The sequence below is a fragment of the Homarus americanus genome, unplaced genomic scaffold (assembly GCF_018991925.1).
Source record: "Homarus americanus isolate GMGI-L3 unplaced genomic scaffold, GMGI_Hamer_2.0 scaffold6317, whole genome shotgun sequence".
NCBI classification, from domain to species: Eukaryota; Metazoa; Arthropoda; class Malacostraca; order Decapoda; family Nephropidae; genus Homarus; species Homarus americanus.
In genome coordinates this window covers 20,644,146-20,665,082 of record NW_024730668.1, presented here as the reverse complement: position 1 = coordinate 20,665,082, position 20,937 = coordinate 20,644,146, and the positions used below count along the sequence as shown (strand labels likewise).

Below are 20,937 nucleotides of genomic sequence, written 5' to 3'. Positions count from 1 at the left end.
TCGTTACCGCCCTTACACACGCCACACCTAACACCTGTACCTCATACGCATGCGATATATTCGTGTAAACCCAATTGTGTATTACCTCCAGTTCATGTGGCGTATAAACTGCACCCACCATATGTAACAGTATGCTTACACTTCGGTATCTTCTGTATCTTGTGTGTGGAGTGTGAGTGTTCCATTTTTGTATACGTATTCCCCAAGTGTGTGTGTGTATGTGTGTCTATCAGAGTGTTATATTGAGTAAAAATTCAACATTAGTCAAACCAAGTTTGGTGAAAATCTGCAAAACCGTACTTGAGTTATTTTTGGGAAACAAACCACAAACAATGCTGAAAGCAAAACCCCGTTATTTGCAAGATTATAAAGAAAGTTCTATCTCTCCTAATCTGTAATTGTTGATAGACTAGTATAGCCTAATTATTAACCTTGTCAAGTGCTTAAAACCTTAACTGTTGAGGCGTAATAATAATATAACATCACCGTAAGGTTGAAGAGTGACCGTCGATATTATCTCCCCCTCTCCCTCTGGTGTGTGTGTGTGTGTTGTACATAATTCATATCATGCCGGGTTTCCTGACAGCACCTACCTGGCTGGCGCCTCCCTTGTGTGACACTGAGCTATACTTGCATATAAATAAGCTTCTGTTACCAACTGACTCCCCGCGGACAGTAATTCTCGCTCTGTGTTCTTAAATGCAATTACACCGGGTTGAGTTTGAAAAGCTGATGGTTTAATTACGCGCTGTTGCTTTTACATTCATGTATATCAGGTCTTCATTCCTACCACCTGATATACACACACACATACATACTGTATATATATAGCTAGAGTATTATACGAAAAACTTGAAGCAATGAATACATTGAGCTCTGTTCACCTACTTATGGTGTTCATTCGAAACCAATTTCCCTCATCATTTGTCGTGACCTAGGTCTTGAAATAATCAGATTTTTCTAAACTTTGTCAACCGCCGTGTGGTTCACATGTAATGGTCTCCTAGTTGTCCTGGAGCCATTGGGCTTGATCTTGGGTATTCATCTGTCCATATTATAACATCAAGAGCTATTCGTTAGAGCTTTTATCTAACTTAAATGTAATTGTTGCTTACAGACCTTACTTGTTGAAGCACAGAAATACTAAAGACTGTATTAAACCCTGGCTATTGTAGCAGTTTATGAAATACTGTATTTGAGGTGTGTATCATCGCTTTATTGGATAGACAGTCTACAGTCTACACACTGTCTATGACATAATTTTCTAAACATTAAATTTAAGTCACAAAAAAATTAATCTATTTTATTATGTATTTATTTTACATTGTCAATAAAAACCCTCAATAACCTACCATACACAACCCGCATTTTAATGTCTGTTACTGCTATTACAATTATTAATTATCTTTCAACATCATTACTGAATTACTATAACTTATCACCCGAAGATCAGCCTCCCAGCTTATTTCACATCATGATTAAGCACCCCAACGTTACCTTGATGGGGGTTAGGTTAAGGTAGATTTGATTTGGTTAGGTTGGGTTATGTTAGCGTCATGGCGGTAGGGTGAAATAAGTTGGGACTAATCTTCAGGTGACCGACTGTATTAGTTTCAATCTTAATTTTCGTCTAAATACAGTTCACGTAACAGTAAGTATGTACGCTCAAATGATGGTCACGACTCAACCTCAGTCTCACTTTCCTCATCCTCACTGGTGGGAAGCTTAGCCAACATCCCCATGATTCTGCCAAAAGAAGGCAAGTCTGAAAATGGAAGAGGATGTCTTCTAAAACCCAATCAGGAATTATTATTCAATAATAATAATAATAATAATAATAATAATAATAATAATAATAATAATAATAATAAAAGTTCCTCCTATTCTAAGCAGGGAGTTACATAATACAGTTGATCAAACACTCAATCTACACCCGATTTTATGAATTCCAAGAGGTCTTAAACACACACACACACACACACACCGGATACACGCACATATTACTTTCGAGAGATATAATACAAAGATGCGACGATGGAGAAAGAGTAAGGAGCCCGAGTCTTGAAAATAGAAAGAGGTAACAGATAATAACACCAACAGTAACCGAGAAACAGGCGAGTAAGAAGCTTGGTTTGTGAGTGCTAAGAGAGCTGTACAACGAGCTTGCCGAGCCCCTGAAGATCCTGTTTTGTAAATGCCTGGATAAACAAAATGTCCCCAGTGGATGGAAAGTGGTTTATGTGAGTCCTATCTTCAAGAAGGGCGATCGTCACTCCATGAACAACTATAGACCGGTGAGCCTGACCAGCATAATGTGTAAAGTACTTGAGAGTATTATCAGAGATGCCGCGATGGAACATCTACTAAGAAACAACCTTGTAAAAGATTACCAATATGGTTGTATGCCGGGGCGCTCCTGCTTAACACAATTGCTCAAGGTATTGGATATTTGGACCCATATTCTGGAACGGGGTGGTAATATCGAAAATATTTACCTAGATTTTGCCAAGGCTTTCGACATTGTATCCCACGAAAGGCTGAAAATCAAACTGGAAGGGTACGGAATTCGGGGAAATGTCCCGGTGTGGATAGAAGACTTTCTCCATGACCGCAAGCAGTGTGTGGTGATTAGTGGCACGAAATCATCACCCGTACCTGTCACAAGCGGGGTACCACAGGGCAGTGTATTGGGCCCGCTGTTGTTTGTTTCATAAATTACATGCCTGACGTTGTACACTCCTCCATACACATGTTTGCCGTTGACGCTAAGTTATTTCGGGTAATCAAGAACCAAAAGGACTGCGAAGAGCTGCAGAAGGACCTCTGTGGGCTCCAAGAATGGTCGAAGAAATGGCTGCTGAGATTCAATGTCACGAAGTGTAAGAGAATGCATCTGAGGCGTACCAACGGTAAGAAAGCGTATCATATGTCCCAACGGGATGAAGAAACTGCACTAGTTGAGACTGAATGTGAGAAGGACTTAGGTGTGTATGTTGAAAATGAGCTGAAGTTCTCGGGCCATTGTGAGAAGAAGGTAAATCAGGCAAATGAATTATTGGGTCTTATAAGAAGGTTGTTCAGATATCTAGACGGTCCGTCCCTCGTAACGATCTTCAAGAGTGAAGTGCTTCCCCATCTGCAGTACTGTCACCCCGTCTGGTCCCCGAGATATGCTAGGGACTGTCAGTTGGTTGAAAATGTTCAAAGGAGGGCCACCAGACTCTTGCTTGCACTTCGGCACTTCAGCTACCCTGAGAGATTGGAGCGCCAGACTTGACCAACACTGGAGCAGGTTCAGATACATTCAGGAGCCGGTGCATGCCCAGTACTTGCCAACAGTGCGTAACAGAGACGTGACCGATCGCCCAAGCAGCTAACGAGCCGATCATTTGGTGAAGAGGGTAAAAGAAAAAGAAAAGTAACAGAGACGTGACCGATCGCCCAAGAGGCTAATGAGCCGACCAGTGGTGAAGAGGATAAAAGTAAAAGTAAAATGATGCAATTCATTCTAGAAAATTTTTACATGGGTAATACATCAATATAAAAACAAATCACCCTAAAATTGCCAAAATTACTGCTGCTTGGAATAGAAAATAGTCATAACACCTAGTTAACAAAAATTATTAAAAAAAAATTATGCCTCGTCATTGCAGTATTAAAAATACAAAACATTAATGGAACTTGGATTGAAGAATATAAATATTTTTGATGTTGTCAATACATAATGACCGTGTAAGGTTACTATTGTCAATAGAACAATATTGTAACTTGTGATGGGAACAGTTGCATAAATATCATATCAACACCCCCGTTTATTCATATTATGTTTCATCGGCCACAAAACATCTGTTTACACGAGTTACCGGTATTACATTTTCTCTTTAACCTCTATGAGAGAAAACGAATAAACCTGGGTATCCAAATAATATTCAAACCTGTTTAATCATAAATGTGTAGTATTAAAAAATATATATTATCAGATAGTTGGGGCCTTCACGATCACGTGAGTATATGTTGAACGCCTTAATTGTCTATAATTACTAGGAAGTCTGTACCCCCACTGAATGATTTGCTTCCGCAAATTACAGTATGTGTTTTGTGAACATCAGAGAACGCCATGAATACCTTGAATAATATGAAATATACCGTCTGTGACCTGAAACTTAAAAGGTTAGAAACATGATGTCCACTTGGTGTACTGCATGAGTTTACTGGGGCCCAGTGAGAGCTCAGACAAAAATTGATTAGATAATAAAAATTAGACTTAAGAATTCAATGCAAACCCTTAGCATGTTACATACATTGACATAGGTATTTACTAGTCATAGTGAATATTTAATACAAGCCCGACCTACACCGTTACCTTGTGGGGTACAGGTTATTTTGATTCACACTGAGGATGGGATGGAGAAAGGAAACTCACAATGTGCTCTCTGTATACATGTTGTATTGGATGTATAGTGCAGCTTGGTGCTGGGAAGTGGCAGTGTGGTTACAAGCGTGATGTAGAGAGAGCTGGTTGTTGAGGATGCTCAGAGGAGGACAGCTTGTGGGTCGCCGGCGGGAGCGAGGACCGCCAGGCAGGAGGAGGAGGAGGAGGAGGTGTTGCTGGCTGGTTGGTGTAGGTAGAGAGGTAGGTCACCACGAGGTGAGGTCTTATATAGCTGGGGTAGGCGTGGCTTAATAGTTGACCTCCGTGATGTATGGCGGCGCTGGTTGACCTAGACCACGAGGCATACACTGGGGAATTCGCGGGGTCGGCTACTCGGCGACAAACGTTTGTAGGGGAGGAATCCACTACAACCTCATGACGTTCTCATACCATATAAACAAGTTGTATAATTGTGCTCGTATTTTGTATTGCTTGCATTTGTTTGTATTTTATTCCTGTTCGTATATCGTGTTGCTTTCATCTATTTGTATATTATTCCATGATATAAGTAGTCCAACTAAGTAAATGCACATTTTGTCCTGTGATCAACAGTCATACATGAATATTCACTTTGCCAAAACGTAAGTAAAGTTTGTTTACAAACAACACAATCGCTCGCAGCTCGTTCCTCCCGTGTAACAAGAGGTGGCTGACTGGCTGATCCGACCAAGGGTGGTCGCTACATATGCCAGGACAATGCCCAGCACCAGTATGGATCTGTGTGAATGCTGTTAAGATCTGAGAGCGTCGTGTGACGAGGCGGAGAGCTAGATTCACCCAGACGAACCAAGCCACTCAGAGGTGGTGGTCAGTGTGTGCGTGTGTATGTGTGAAGTTCACTCATTGTGAGAGCTGAAATGTGGAGTGGACACATCCTGCTCATAGCATCTTATTATGAGTCAACAATGATAAGTGGGGTTGATTAACAGGTATAATATTAATAGGATTTCTATAACTGTAACCTACTCAATTATATGTGTCCTGAGCCGAGCACTTGTGTGGTGTAAGGGTCGCTACTTTATTTACTGACAAGTGAAGTTAAGTGGTACTAGGATGCTATTAGTTCCGGTGCCATCGGAGGTGTTCTATGGTGCTATTACTAAGGTTCCTAATGGTAATTAAGAGATAATCACTCAGGTGACCTGTAACTTTGGTGCTCAATTGTGTTACATGTAAAAGTATGTTGTGGGTCTTCAGTATAAAGTGAACCAATTAATGATTGATGTTGAAAGGCTAAACTAGGTTAGAGGTTTATATTGAGTGAAACCATGAAGACGGTCCTTGTATTTTTGTATTACTGAAAGTAGTTACAAGCCTAACTTCATTTTAATAAATAATCTTTTAAGTATGTTGGGTTATCATTATTCCTGCAGTATTGCCTTTGTTTCTTCTCTATCTTGGTATCATTAAATACAACTGAATCCACGAGCCTAACCCTCACCACGTTGTTAACCGAATGTTTAAAAGGTTAATGCAGTTATATATTCTGATATAAAACCTGGGTGGTGGTGGTTACCGTGAGTATTGTAGTATTGTTTATTGTCCAATAACAGGGTTCCCAGGTAAGCACAAGATCAGAATATATATATAAATGAAATAAGTAAGAGAAACTTAACAGTAAAATAAAGTACACTTACAAAATAAAAGAAATAGTACTAACAGAAATTGAATTAGAAAATATAACTTAAAACAAATAGAAATGTAAAAAAAGAATACCCAAAGAAATAGAAAATAAAATTTTCAAATAAATTCCCCTTTACAATGGCATGCATATATCTATTGCCGGTCTTGCTGATTGAGACAATGAGTCAACTGTCCAAGCAAACACTGACCCAATGAACTAGCAATAAGTCACAAAGGAGAGTAATGGCCTGGCTAACTTTATGGTTACAAACTGTACAAACTATATTGTACCTCAATACTTTAACGTCGGAGAATAATATTTTTTACTTTTACTTTTATCCTCTTCGCCACTGATCGGCTTTTTAGCCGCTTGGGCGATCGGTCACGTCTCTTTTCATTTATATTCTTCACCAAAAGATCGGCTCGCTAGCCGCCCGGGCGATCGGTCACGTCTCTGTCACGCACTGTTGGCAAATACTGGGCATGCACCGGCTCCTGAATGTACCTGAACCCGCTCCAGTGTTGGTCAAGTCTTCTCTTGAAAGAGCTCACACTCGGTGCCGTCACAACACTCTCTGGTAGATTGTTCCAAGAGTTTACAACCCTCACTCCGAAAAAGTTTGCCCTCACGGTTTTCTGGACTTGCGGCTTCTTCAATCTTGAGCTGTGACCCCTGTGACCCCATGAACCGCCACTTAAGGAGTAGTGCCCCTGAGATGCTTATACACCTCAACTAGGTCCCCCCTTGCCCGTCTGTAGTATAAGCTAGGCAAGTTCAGGCGCTCCAATCTCTCAGGGTAGCTGAGGTGCCGAAGTGCAGGCACCAGTCTGGTGGCCCTCCTTTGAACATTTTCAACCCACTGACAGTCCCTAGCATATCTCGGGGACCAGATGGGGTGACAGTACTCCAGATGGGGAAGCACTTCACTCCTGAAGATCGTTACAAGGGACGGACCGTCTACATATCTGAACGACCTTCTTATAAGACCCAATAATTTATTTGCCTGATTTACCTTCTTCTCACAATGGCCCGAGAACTTCAGCGCATTGTCATATTTGGATTCCTGACAAATCATGTAATTTTAAAAGTAAAATACTGGTAGTTATTCATTAAAAAAATTGGCATGCACAAGTTAAGGAATATATATATATATATATATATATATATATATATATATATATATATATATATATATATATATATATATATATATATATATATATATATATATATTTGTTTTTCTGGTGTTCTCTGCCAACCAGTTTACAGTTTGTGTAGGGATTTTTATATGTAAACAATGACAATCATCATTCCTATAAAATAATACATCTTTGGAAATGTGAGACAGAATACTAAAAAAGCTAAAATTTTGTGATAGCAGAAAGATATGAATGACTGAATTATCCTGCACAAGCAGTCCCTGGGTTACGTACGAGTTCAGTTCCTACTGATGTTCTGAAGCCGGAAATGTACTTAAGTTGAACCACATACCCTTGTGCATACTGTACTTGCAAAACAATGTTTAAAATCTCATATATCATAGCCTAAGTACTTATATACATCTAAAATAACTTAATTTAAGAAAAAAGAAGAAATAGAATGACAAAATACAGTAAATGATAGTAAAACATAAGTCATCAGGAAAATAAAACTTTGTAAATTTAAAGTTTAATCTCCTTCGTATCGGCGGATATTTGTAAGTCAGATGTATGTAACCCGGGGACCTCCTGTATAAACAACGGGTGAGTGAGAATTACAAACTAAGTTGAAGTCTGACCTGTGTCTCGGTGTCTACGTCGGTGCTGTTGCCACTGTCGGTGACAGATCTGTATGATGGTGGTGTTGATGTCGTCCATTGACAGGCTGGAATTCGTCTCTTCGTCCTTACTGTCATCACCATCGAAGCCTTCATGCATCACTGTTAGAGAAGGGTTATATTTGGTCTCAAACATCAGGAACTATTAAATGTAAATGTATATTGTTATCACAATTACTGTACTTAAAGAGTAACCTCTCTCACAGATGAATTGGTTATACAGTATAGAAGTAAACTATAATGGTTATTTCTATTGTATAAAAGGTTGCCATAACAATATAGTAAGTAATTTCTCCGTTAGCGGGATTCCCTCAAACCCGGAATTTAAATTTTCTGGTTAAATCGTACCAAATCGTAATTTTCTGGAATATTCCTGCTTTTGGAATGATTTTCCAAGGGGCACTTTTTCCGGAAAATTCCAAGAAAATTTTTCCGATACCCGGAAAATTCCGGGGATAGGGTAGTTTTTTCCAGGTTTGAGAGATGAAAATCGGATACATTTTCCAAAAATTCCGAAAAAAATATTCTGGTAGCCATAAAATAACGGATATAGGGGATATTTTTTCTGGTTCAAGAGATGATGTAATGCGCAATTTCTGGAACTTACAAGAACATTTTTCCGTTACCAGAAAAAAGTATATATATATGTGTATATATATATATATATATATATATATATATATATATATATATATATATATATATATATATATATATATATATATATATATATATATATATATATATATATATATATATATATATGCTAATAACCAGAAGGAAAAAGAAAACACGAAGTTCTCAAGCGCTTTCGTGTAATTCACATCTTCTTCGTGTTTTTTTTCCTTCTGGTTATAGCATATACCTGGATCACGCGCACCTACAGTGATTTACTTGCATATATATATATATATATATATATATATATATATATATATATATATATATATATATATATATATATATATATATATATATATATATATATATACAGTATTGTATTGGCCTTAAGAACTTGAATTATTCATTTCATAATACAAATTCATATACAGTACAGTATATGAATAAGGTAGAACGAACAAGTATTAATGCAGATACCCGGCACTAACTTTTTTACATCGCAAAAACACTTTTGTTCTCATCCGTCAAAACTCTCAGTTTATTTGTTTACATTATAAATGATTTGTTAAGGTAAATAAATCTGATCATAAGCACTACATAGGTCGTATAAATACTGTTTCCATGTTTCATGAATGCTTCCGATAAAAGGATTTTGGTAGTACCTGTCTGCTTGTTGGTGTTGCGCCAATGACTGCGGGCCACCTCAGCGTTGATCCTGCGTTGCTGTACCACAAGTCCATTTAACTTCATCACAGCATTCAGGGCGGCATCCAGGCTTACAAACCTTACAAATCTGTAAACAAATAACTGAATGAGTACAATTTGTGTTGTCTAAAGGTAGAATTCGGATATGAACTTATCTACTGTAATTCTAATTCTATAAAGCTAGATGTAGAAAGACATCGATTAATAATGGCCATGGACATAAATAGCGATATATACAGAAATTCTGCATCATCTGAATACTAACCCCCAACTTACTTCAGTTGCAGATTAATTATAATTAATGTTTTCCCCTCGTGTTCGACGATGGCCACTTGGTGTGAATTTGTTTAAGGTGTAGAAGCTGTTGTTAACACAACGACAAAATCCCATGTTAACAAGTTACAGAACAGTATATGACAAATTGTCAAGAAATAATCCCAAGACCGGACTTGCCCACTGCACTGACTAACCATCATCCTGAAACACCCACCCACACAGACTTCCTCAGTGACCGACGCCAAGCTGTACGCTTCCGAGGGGCTGTCTCCACCTTTCAGTCACTCACCTGTGGCGTCCCCCAAGGCACCAAGATGGGACCACTCTGCTTCCTTATGCTCATCAATGATGCCCTAAGAGAAACCCCTGCTCGCTGGAAATATGTCGACGACTCCACCATTGGGATCAGCGTCAACAATTCTGCTCCCAACTATACCGCCCTTCAGGATTTATTGAACAGTCTCCAAAACTGGGCCACCAACAACCATGTCACCATCAACCATACCAAGACCATGGTTATGCACATCAACCTCTCCTCCGACATTGTCCCACCTCCTTCCATTACCCTAGGTCCGAACACACTCCAGGTTGTAGATTCCACGAAGCTCCTCGGCGTCACCATAGACAACAAACTAAATTGGAAACCACACGTCAGTGAAGTTGTCAAAGCCTCCAGTTTCCGTCTCCACCTGCTCCGCCGACTCAAGTCCCTCGGAGTTCCTGCACACGAGCTCCTCAGTGTATACACAACATTCATACTTCCCAAGCTCACCTATGCCTCCCCCACCTGGTCTTCCTCCCTAAATGCCACACAACGTAAACACCTAGAAAAAGTTCAAAAGAGGGCATGCAAAATTATTCTCTCCTCTTCCTACTCCACATATCAAGAAGCGCTCAACACACTGACCCTTTCGACTCTCACTGACCATCACCACGACCTTATCTGCAAATTTGGTAAGAAGCTTCTACACCATCCCCGACACCGGCTCCTACTACCACCTGACATCCCCTGTCCGAGAATTGCTGTTCGACACCACAACCGCATCCAGCCCATACGTGCACGAACCGATCGCTATAAGAACAGCCCAGTCCCAACCATTGTAAAAATTATCAATAACATGTAATAAATCAGTGTATTCACTCCCGGTAAACACTGCTCCTTACACTGTCACTATGTTGAAATGAACTGTAGTTTGAGCTGATCCCCATCTAAGTTATTATATGTCTTATTTGTGTCACTTATGTTACTTCAATTTCATTTTCAATTGTTTATTCCTTGATAGAGGAAGCGGGATCCTAGTGCTGTCACTAGGTACCCCTGTACAATGACACCAGAATCATCTGGCAAGTGTGAAAAGTATATACAGTATAAATATTATAAAGGGGCTTACTAAAGCCTAAGGAAGGAAGGATGTTCCTTTAACACATAATTAATATTATTTACAAAATATCTGGCCAGTATTGGGAGGATCATCGTGTCTCCGTCAGGGGGTCGTGGAGTGGTGGTCCAGCAGGCGTCACGGAAGCGTTGTGTGTGGGGACATCTTAGGAGGTAGTTATGTCACTTGTATATTATTTGTAACTCGTAACCCATTCCCCAAATATGTAACTGTATATTTTCAGCCTTCTGGCTGCCAAGCTCTTTCAATAAACCGTTAATTATTATTATTATTATTATTATTATTATTAACGTTCAGATCCCAAATTGCTCGGTTGACAAAGGCAAATGGTGTAAAATAAAGTTGCCTATTGTTTCACCCTGCCCAAGTATCGAACTTGGGTCCACTCTCTTGCAAGGCGAGCATGCTGACCATTACGCCAAACCTAGTTGTCTAATCTTCAGGTGATCCAATATGTCTACATAATTATATCAAGGATTAGCACCTTGTTATGCACTTACCTTAATTGGTGAAAAACAGTTATAACATTACAACAACAACAACAGCACGCCCGACTCACCCAAAGATAAATTTGACGAACACTTCCGTTCGTCTGGGGATCTCAACCTCGACAATGCCTCCGAAGTTTTCACAGAGGGACCGCAGCTGAGCCTCCGTCGTACTCACCGGCAGGTTCCTCACCACCACTGTCACTGTGGGTGGCTGGTGGCAAGACCCAAGACAGAATGGTTAGACAAGATGAGGTAGTTAGAGGTGAGATAGAAAGAGAGACTGTAGGTGAGGGTGACGAATGTATCCGTGAGAGACCATGTGTGAAGGAAGAAGGAGGTGGGAGTTCCAGGAAAAGAAATGGCTAATATAAGACTGGTGACCATCAGTGGTTCGGTAATTATGAAAGGTATTTGTATGTTGATTACTTCAGCTTCTATTAATTTTCTTGGGCAAATGCGTACTTTTCGAGATATAGGCAAGTTAATAAAGCATCTTACAGTCAGCAGATATAAACAATACCGTGGTTATCAGCGGGTCAGTAACTATGAGGGGCATGGATGTCAGCAGTTCGGTAACTAAGAGGGTGTTATTAAACACGGTTTTGTAAGCTGATTACTATTTTAGTTCTATTAATTTTCTTGTATAAATGCTTAGTTTTCTAGATACAGGCGAGTTAAGATTTAACTTAGGTCAGGTTTTCTTAAGTTTGGTTAGGTTAGTACATGTTTTCAGCCATTTATATATTGCTCCCAACATAATACAGTAGCCCCTAAGAAAATCAATGAAAACTGGGTATTTTTAAACCCATTTTCAATGAAAAACAGTGGATGGTCATTATCCGAGAAGCTACCAAAGAAATTATGCTTTTGTGAAGAAATGCTTATATGGTGGAGGGGAATAATTATTTATCTATATCAGGGTGAATCACGATGAGGGGAGGGAAGGAGGCAGTGAGAGGTTGGAGGGGGAGAGGGAAGCAGTGAGAGAATGAGGGAGGCAATGGGAGGAAGGAGAGAGGGAGGCAGTGAGAGGTTGGAGGGGGAGAGGGAAGCAGTGAGAGAATGAGGGAGGCAATGGGAGGAAGGAGAGAGGGAAGCAATGGGAGGAAGGAGAGAGGGAGGCAATGGGAGGGAGGAGAGAGGGAGGCAATAGGAGGAAGGAGAGGGAGGCAGTGAGACGAGGGAGGAAGACAGTGAGACGAGGAAAAAGGGAGGCAATGAGGGGAGGGAAGCAATGAGGGGAGTGAGAGAAGGGAGGAGGGGGGAGGTGCATAAAGTTAGTTAGGTGGGGGGGGTACTTGGAAGGCAACTGGAAAGGGGCAAATCTCATTCAAAACTGATCCCACTCAACAGTCACCTGGTCCCACTTAAGTCACTGGGTCTTCTTATCGTTTCGGTCCTGTAGCGAACATTAAGATTTTAAGTTTTGGAGTCAGTAGTTTAGACAATTCTAAGACATTTTTCTTCTATAACGTTTCCGTCAGAAATGTATATTTTTCGAGTATTTTAATCGATAAAATTACCAATAATATTACTTGTTTAAAGTGGGCAGGGCTTTGATGTAGAGAGAATATGTGGGGTAAAATACTAAAAATAACACCAAACAAACTTCTGAAAACCTCACCTGACGTTTCCTAACTTGTAAAAATATTAACAATCACTTTCAAGTTTATGGATCCCTCATTTGAACACCGAAAACAACACCAATACATACTAAAAACCGAAAACAACACCATCACCTACTAAACACCGAAAGCAAACTTTTTATAGTTTTAGGATTTTTAAAGGTAAGGAAACGTTAGGTCAGGTTATCTAAAGTTGGTTTCATGTTTTTTTGTTTTTTTTAAAGTATTTTACCCCACGTTTTCCCTCTACATCAAAGCCCTACTCACTTTAAACACGTAATAGTGTTGGTAATTTTATAGATTAAAACACTCGAAAAATATACGTTTCCGACGGAAACGTTATAGAAGAAAAATGTCTTAGAATTGTCTAAACTACTGACTCCAAAACTTAAAATTCTAATGTTCGCTACAGGACCGAAACGATAATTTTACAAGTCACTGATCCCATTCAACATAAGCCTGGGTCTAGCTCCCTCTCAATACCCTATTCCACTCAAGTCACCTGGGATTCGCTCCCTCTCAACACCCGTTTGATCTCGTATTCCACTCGGATCCCACCTGGTTACTGGTCCCACTCAACAGTCACTAGTTCTAGTCCCTAGTTACCTGGACACACTACAGTACTGTAAAGTACCCTTAAGCTACACTTGTGGGTCAATTTATAGTAGTGCACCGTTCTTTCTTTGGGTATTAGAAATATGTGTAAAAAAAAAATCACTAAAAACCGACCTAACCTAATCAGGGGTGGGGGGGGGGGGGAGTCCCTGATTAGGTTAGGTTAAATAGAACAGTGAGCTAATATAAAATGACCACACTGTCTTACCTTGGTCACTTTCGACATGGCAGGTTAGCCCGTAAAAGTTTTCTCAGTAGAGAATAATAAATTTGCTCTAATGGTTGGGTTTCATCACCTGCCTTAATATCCGGGTTATGTCAACGAATGAGAACTTGAGAAACGCTACACAACAGTTAACTCAGGGTAGTGTTTCATAATTCAAGAGTATATGTTGTTTCTCTCTGTTTCAACTTACATTAAAAATAAATAAAGTTGAAAGTGAAAAGTATTGAAGATAATTTTAATTAGTAATCAGAATTATCTTGAGATCAAGTTATGCACTGTGGACTGTCCGATTCACTGTGTTCCTCAGTCTCTTTGTTTATCTCACATTTCTATAGACTTTAGTCCTTGGTGAGGTTTACGTATGACCAAGAAACATTGATTCTCACATACATCTCGTCCTGCTGTTTCTCACTGATCAATAGATGTGGCAGGAAGGACAGTGGATTAAGTAAGAGAGGGCCAAGACCTGTCACTGTCTCCATCACCATACTTGCTATCACAATCCACGCAAGCGTTCTCCTACTGGTATCAGTAACAGTAGAGATAAGAAGGAGATAAAGCTGGTGAACAGACGCGGGGAAAGCGAATCATAAGATAAATCAAGGAGGGAGGAAAATTTCCTCAACATCGACCATTATTCTGGGTAAAGAGCACAGCCTTAGTAATAGTATCACATCATCATTATATCCTTCATTGGAATTAATGCCATACACCAAGAAAATAATATAGAAAAACATTAAAAGGTAATTTTTTTATTTATTGGGCACCCCCCCTACATCTTTGTGTAAGGTGAAGCGCAGAAGCGTTTACAGCGCCCAACAGGGAAGCATGCTAAGTTCATGCTTGCCTTATCTCTCATGATTTAAGGGCGTAGAAGCCTGAAGAGTCAATGGTTTATGTCTAAGCAAGTTATTGGAAGCTCCAACAATTTGTCCCTGAATACGAATTTGCAATTTTCGATTTACATCAGGTACCTACTTTGCTGCTAGGTGAACAGGGACCAAGGGGACTTGGAAGAGTGTCCAAACAACTTCTGCCGGCCTGGGAATCAAACCCGTGACATCTTGCTTGCGAGGCAAGAACGATACCGCTCTACCACCAGTGCCCCGGATCAGGCAGACTGAGGCACTTCCAAGCAAACGCCGTTTAGCAGACAACACACGACAGAAGCAGCGATATGAAAACAAGAGGATATAGGTTACAGTAAGTAAAGCACACTATAAACAAGCACTCATCGTCCAGATAGCAGAAGTTTGCACAGGTCCGTGTGGCACCGCCAGCAAGTTCAGCTAGCCTGGCAATGTAGCACCAGTAACAACAGGTGATTGATATTGCATAATACTTCGTTTATGCTCTCTCCGATTCATTCGTTAACATTTTATATATGTTATTCTATTTTTCGTGTATTTTTTCTCTCTCGTCTTCAGATGGAAGCAAGAATAATCAACAAAATATTCTTTGATGCATAATCTAATCTTATCAAGTGGGTCTGATAAGCACAAAAATGTTAGACCGGAGTATTACGCAGCGACTAATTAGGCACAGACTTAGAAAGTCAGTTATAATACGAGTACACAGCAGTTAACCTAGATGTATGGATTTTTGGAAAGAGTTGCCTATGTTAATCTATTATAGCAGCCGAAGCTGTAGCCTTGATGGCCGTGGTAAAAGAATGTACTAAGGTCAGCGAAATTAGGTACCGCCTCTCAGACTGAACGAAATTCACTGAAAAATAACTTACATAATACCTGAACAATGTTTAAACAACCTCACAATATCTAAAAATGGCCCTCAATTTACAACGTGATCACTAAGTAAAAAAAAAAACTAATAAAAAAAAGACCAATAAACGCTGGCAGTGAAGTTAGTGGAGTAGACATGTAGGAAGGTGAAGTGACACACCAGAGCGAAGCTTAGCGGCAACAGGCATTAGGACGTACCCGCTCAACACGCCAACCCAGCACCACTGCATAAGCTACCAACAGACGACAGTGTTACGGCAGAACGTGCTGCGCCAGCGTCTTAATCAACCCACGTGTGTTGTAGTCGTCACCTGGTGGTCACATTCCACCTCCCTGTCATCTTTCGTGTCTTTTGTGAAAGACTGATATAAAGAAATCAGATGTGGAGCAAAAAGAAATGGAAAGGCTCAGAAGTAAGAGACGCAAGCTGGGGATTGTGAAAGCAAAAATGTGGAGTGCTGGGCACTGGGCATCGGGGCACAATTGAGAAAGAGAAATTTACAATCGATGCGAGGAATTTAAGCAGAAAAAAGATAGTTGCCAGAAAAAATTACCTATTATGATTGCGAATGTGAGGCAACTAGGAGCAGATACAGAAAACCCGAATATTTTCAGAAAATGAGGTAAGAATTAGTCGTAAACCATGAACATGAAAATTTGAGCGGAGTATGACTAACATATGGACCTAAACCGATGTTGATATTGTAATGTATTATTGCACTATAACATATAAAGTCTTTAACCCCTTGGGTACGAGGGTCTCTGCTGAATAAAATCGTCTGGCTTTAGCCAAATAAAACATAAGAAGTGGCATCCAGTAGATGAAGGGGTTAAGTGAGCGTGTTAAATTAATGCTTGTACAGTTGCGGAAATGTGTTCCTACGCCGCCTGTGGTAGCCCGTGTCTCCAAACGGCCAACCTATACGACCTTTAGCGAACCTATCCACCAGTCACGACCGTTGTTACACGACCAATATCCATTCATTCATAAACAGTGATACTACTACTGCAACGTTGCCGTCTGGAGGCATGGGTTGCCACAAGGGGTGCAGGAACAAATTTCCGCAACTGTGCCAGTCAAAACATTTAAAAATTAAGATACATTAACTTGACATACAAAATCAGCTAGATGTTATATGCCGAAGCTTTTTAACTGGAATAAATTTAAAAGGTTCAGAAACTATAACTTTGTTGGTTACAACTAACTCACTCTAGGCCATCTTGTTTCCTGTTATTTCTGACTACATGGGGTGACGTAATATTTCCGCTGCTGTACCAACTGCCATGATTCAACAAAAAGTTTGAGGTTCGCTCTACCTACCAATCATCCGATAATGCAATTAGCATTATCCATGTTGGATCTCAGATTCTTTTAAGAAAGCGAACATATGATTTCACAAATTGATTTTAGTACAATATTGGTCAGCACCCACGCACTAAAATACTAGCTATGGACAACCAATAACAAAACTGCGAAACAAGGAACAATACCTAATGTGCCATACTATGTCTTGATGCTCACTTATAAACCTTGGCTTGTCAATATATAGCAGTAGAAAGTTAAAGATTAGGTAAAAATAGAGGTTAAATTTATGTACGTTACCCATATAAAAAAATTAACATTTTCTATGGTTATTCCTCACAGAAAACCATCCACATTCAAGGGCGTCCCTTCTATGGTTGTTTGGGAACACTACAGTAAGACACTGACTGTAATTCAATGACTTGGTTTGAAATTATTGACTAAAAATTTACGCAGCACATGCAGTAACGCGTGTATCTCTCCGAATTGTGTCCTGGGTTGAGTCCTGCTCGGCCCAGACACACATGAGAACGGTGCCATCCGGTGTGACAGTACCAAACATTATGTTTCCTCCTGTACTAACTGAACAAATAAAGTTAATTAATAGGAAACAAAAATGGACCAACCGCCCTAACTAATAGTAAATATAAAAGTAAAATTATATGAATATTTACCGAGGTATAAGTAATACAGTGCTTACAGTACATATTTAATTAGCTAATTTGCAAGAAAATCGATTAATCAAGGTTACCCCCCAAAAGCCGTTAAGCGCTTAATTGTGACTGGGCAGTTGTGAACATTTGTGCACACACACACACATATATATATATATATATATATATATATATATATATATATATATATATATATATATATATATATATATATATATATATATATTTCATGTAGACCCACAATGAAAACGTGATAAGATAAATCTTGATAAAATCACACAGTTACTCTGAAGATGTCTTGAATGATGACGAAAGCTAAGGTGCCGTTGTTTCCCTTTTCCGTGTGATTTTATCAAGATATATATATATAGATATATATATATATATATATATATATATATATATATATATATATATATATATATATATATATATGCAACTAAATCACTGTAGGTGCGCGTGATCCATATATATGCTAACCACATAGGAAACGAGAGTTCGCGCTTCCCAAGTGTTTTCTTGTTTCCTATGTGGTCATAAGCATATATATTATATATATATATATATATATCTTGATAAATCACACGGGAAAACACATTTTAGCTTTCGTCTTTATTCAAGACATCTTCAGAGGCAACAGTTGCCTCTGAAGATGTCTTGAATAAAGACGAAAGCTAAAAGTTGTTTCCATTTTCCGTGATTTTATCAAGATTTATCTTATCCACGTTTTCATTGTGGATTTACATGATATATATATATATATATATATATATATATATATATATATATATATATATATATATATATATATATATATATATATATATATATATATATATATATATATAGTGTGTGTGTGTGTGTGTGTGTGTACATGGGCGCAAACATATGCACTCAACCCTGGTACAGTATATGCCCCGGGTCGCTCTAGAGCTCGCGATTTAGGGAGAGTTTGAAGGGTGGAGGGGCCCCCTAAAGGCTAGGGCCGGCTCCGTCTCTAGCTTTATATACTAACTTACCCTACCCACTTAAAGACTTTAGTTATTAAAGCATAGTACAGTACTGTATTATAACATCAACACGTTAGGGCGATGGAACACGACAGTACACGAAACGTACTGCAAAGTCTAGCCTTAAAAAGAATCGAAAAGCAATGAATAAGGTAAACTATGTTTTTCTGTTATAATTGCTCCATTCCTGTAAATTTCGAAGGGATTTTCTGAGTTAAAGAAAGATTAATATAATTCCATTGTTAATTAGTTTTGTTCTTTCATTTCTAGTTACAATTGAAAATCTGCCCACGATAATTTTTAGAATTCTGGTCGTTGTTCTAATGGATAATTATTAATAAGATGTATGTTTCCACAGGGAAGATGATGACCAGCTGAGATGCATCGAGGAGGCACAAGAGTGCCGTGAGACTCTACGTTTTAAGAACTTCAAGGATAAGACAGAATTCGGTTGGGTTTTCCCCGAGGTGGACCAAGAGGAGGAAGCCAAGATAACAGTAGTGGTCGATTCGCAATGGTTGGCCACGTACAACGATGAGATACTAGAACTTAGTACCGAGATAAAAAAGCTGTCTGTGCTAAGTTTCCGTATCGAGGGGCAGAATAATTTCAACGAAAAGAACTTGGACACAAATATTACATGCAAAAAAGCTCAAATTGTTAGTGATGCGAGGCAAAACGATAATCCCACAGAAAATTTAAAATCAGAGATGAAGAAGAATATTCCTCGGTATTTTAACAAACAAAGACATAATGACTATGTTAAGAGTATAATTTGTAGCGAGACTAGTTGGAATGACAGTGGTTTGGAAGACTCTCAAAAGACCGATAGTATGGAAGTGAGTAGAATACCACACGAGGGCGAAATTGAGGTAAAAACACTTATCGAAGAAACACACGAGCCAAGCAATGAACTAGAAACAAGATCAGTCACACCTCAGAGTGAAGCGTGTTATAGTATGTTAAGTTGTGCCTCGAGAGACAGCGGTGTGTACGCCACTGATGACGTTGCAGAAACGTCCATACTCGAGGAATTGAAGGATGTTTTCAGCGATCATGAATTGTCGCTTGAAAGATGTGTAGCAGGCAAACTAGAACCCGTGGAAGCACTCATGACTGATGATGAACAAGCAGCTGAAAAATGTCCAATTTGGTTTCAGAAGTTTAGTGGAGAAGATGATTTAACTAAACACTTAAGGTCCTTAGCTTGGAATTCTGACCCGAGTCCACGTGAAGCCTCCGCACAATATGTGAGTAGCGAAGTGTGCAATGAATCTGCAAGTTCTATATGTGATACTGAAGATTCAGTGAAATTGGACGTCGAGGAAGCAAGCGAAAATACTCAGCGGCGAAAGCGGCTGACGAACTTGTTGACGAAATGTGACAGGTTGCAGACGCTGTCACCACGTGATCATCCAACACACGCACACGTCGATGAAGTCACAAAACTGGTCAGGTCCTTTAGCAATATCGATGACCGCCTGCAAGATCTTCGTTATGGACTTCAACATCTCACCTCACAAGCCCATAAGAATAAACAGGATTTTAGTATCCTAGAAGATCGGGCCTTGCATTTATTGACGTCGACGGCGGCATCTCGTCGACACATGGCGCAGATGTTCGCCCTTCAGAAGCTGGAGGACCGTCTGCAGGAGGAATGGTGGGCAGCCTACAACCCTAATTTTCCTCCCCAACATGAAAATTACATCGTCTAACCCAAACCGCAATTATATGTATACCAATACTTTGAAAATTAACAGTACATACCAATTCCAAACACAAAGAGTGTTGGTCTCTACAGAAGACTGAATTAGAGGCAGGAAGCTCGATAAATATTAGAACCAGAGAAAGTATTCTATTTTATTATCGCTGTGCCTCTATCTTACTCGGAGTACAGTGAATATTTTCATGAATGTGTTGTTTACAGTATTATATTATGTACAAACAAAAGAGTAATATTCCAACAATAATCTAGTTAAGATTCCTGTGATAATTTATAAAGTTCAGTTGTCGGGACGTTACGCTTCCAGTCACATCTAAATCAGTACTCTGTTATTACTCTGTATATGATCAAGTTCCTTCAAAGGTATGCTTTATGTACAGAAGATCTCGTAACAGTGATCACATGTAGATTTAAAATAAAGAGAATGTACAGATTCATTAGCTTTGGCATATACATTTCACATTAAAAACTATTAAAGAAAATAGTAAAGCTGAAGAATAATGCCCACCATTTAAAAGTCTATAATATGACAACGAAGTGAAGATTCACTCAACTATTCCTAGACTTAGATCCCTTACATAATCAAAATATAACAAAACTAATTTATTTGAGAACTTTGAGAACACATACCTTGTCGGAAGGGCAAGGAACACG

General features: G+C 39.2%; 2 protein-coding genes across 2 annotated transcripts; one reads left to right on the top strand and one right to left on the bottom strand.

Moving 5' to 3' along the window:
* Positions 1-1,194: 1,194 nt before the first annotated feature.
* Positions 1,195-14,339, bottom strand: LOC121867297 (polyadenylate-binding protein 1-like). Its single transcript, XM_042367192.1, has 5 exons — positions 13,814-14,339; positions 11,434-11,576; positions 9,156-9,286; positions 7,834-7,974; positions 1,195-1,765 (listed from the first exon to the last, which is right to left on the bottom strand). Exons 1-5 carry the CDS (start codon positions 13,829-13,831, stop codon positions 1,677-1,679), a joined length of 522 nt encoding a protein of 173 aa, XP_042223126.1. The 5' UTR covers positions 13,832-14,339; the 3' UTR covers positions 1,195-1,676.
* A 1,415-nt stretch (positions 14,340-15,754) lies between these two features.
* LOC121867296 lies at positions 15,755-20,716 on the top strand. Its single transcript, XM_042367191.1, has 2 exons — positions 15,755-16,196; positions 18,919-20,716. The coding sequence occupies exons 1-2, from the start codon at positions 16,192-16,194 to the stop codon at positions 20,273-20,275; spliced, it is 1,362 nt and encodes a 453-aa protein (XP_042223125.1). The 5' UTR covers positions 15,755-16,191; the 3' UTR covers positions 20,276-20,716.
* Positions 20,717-20,937: the final 221 nt, after the last annotated feature.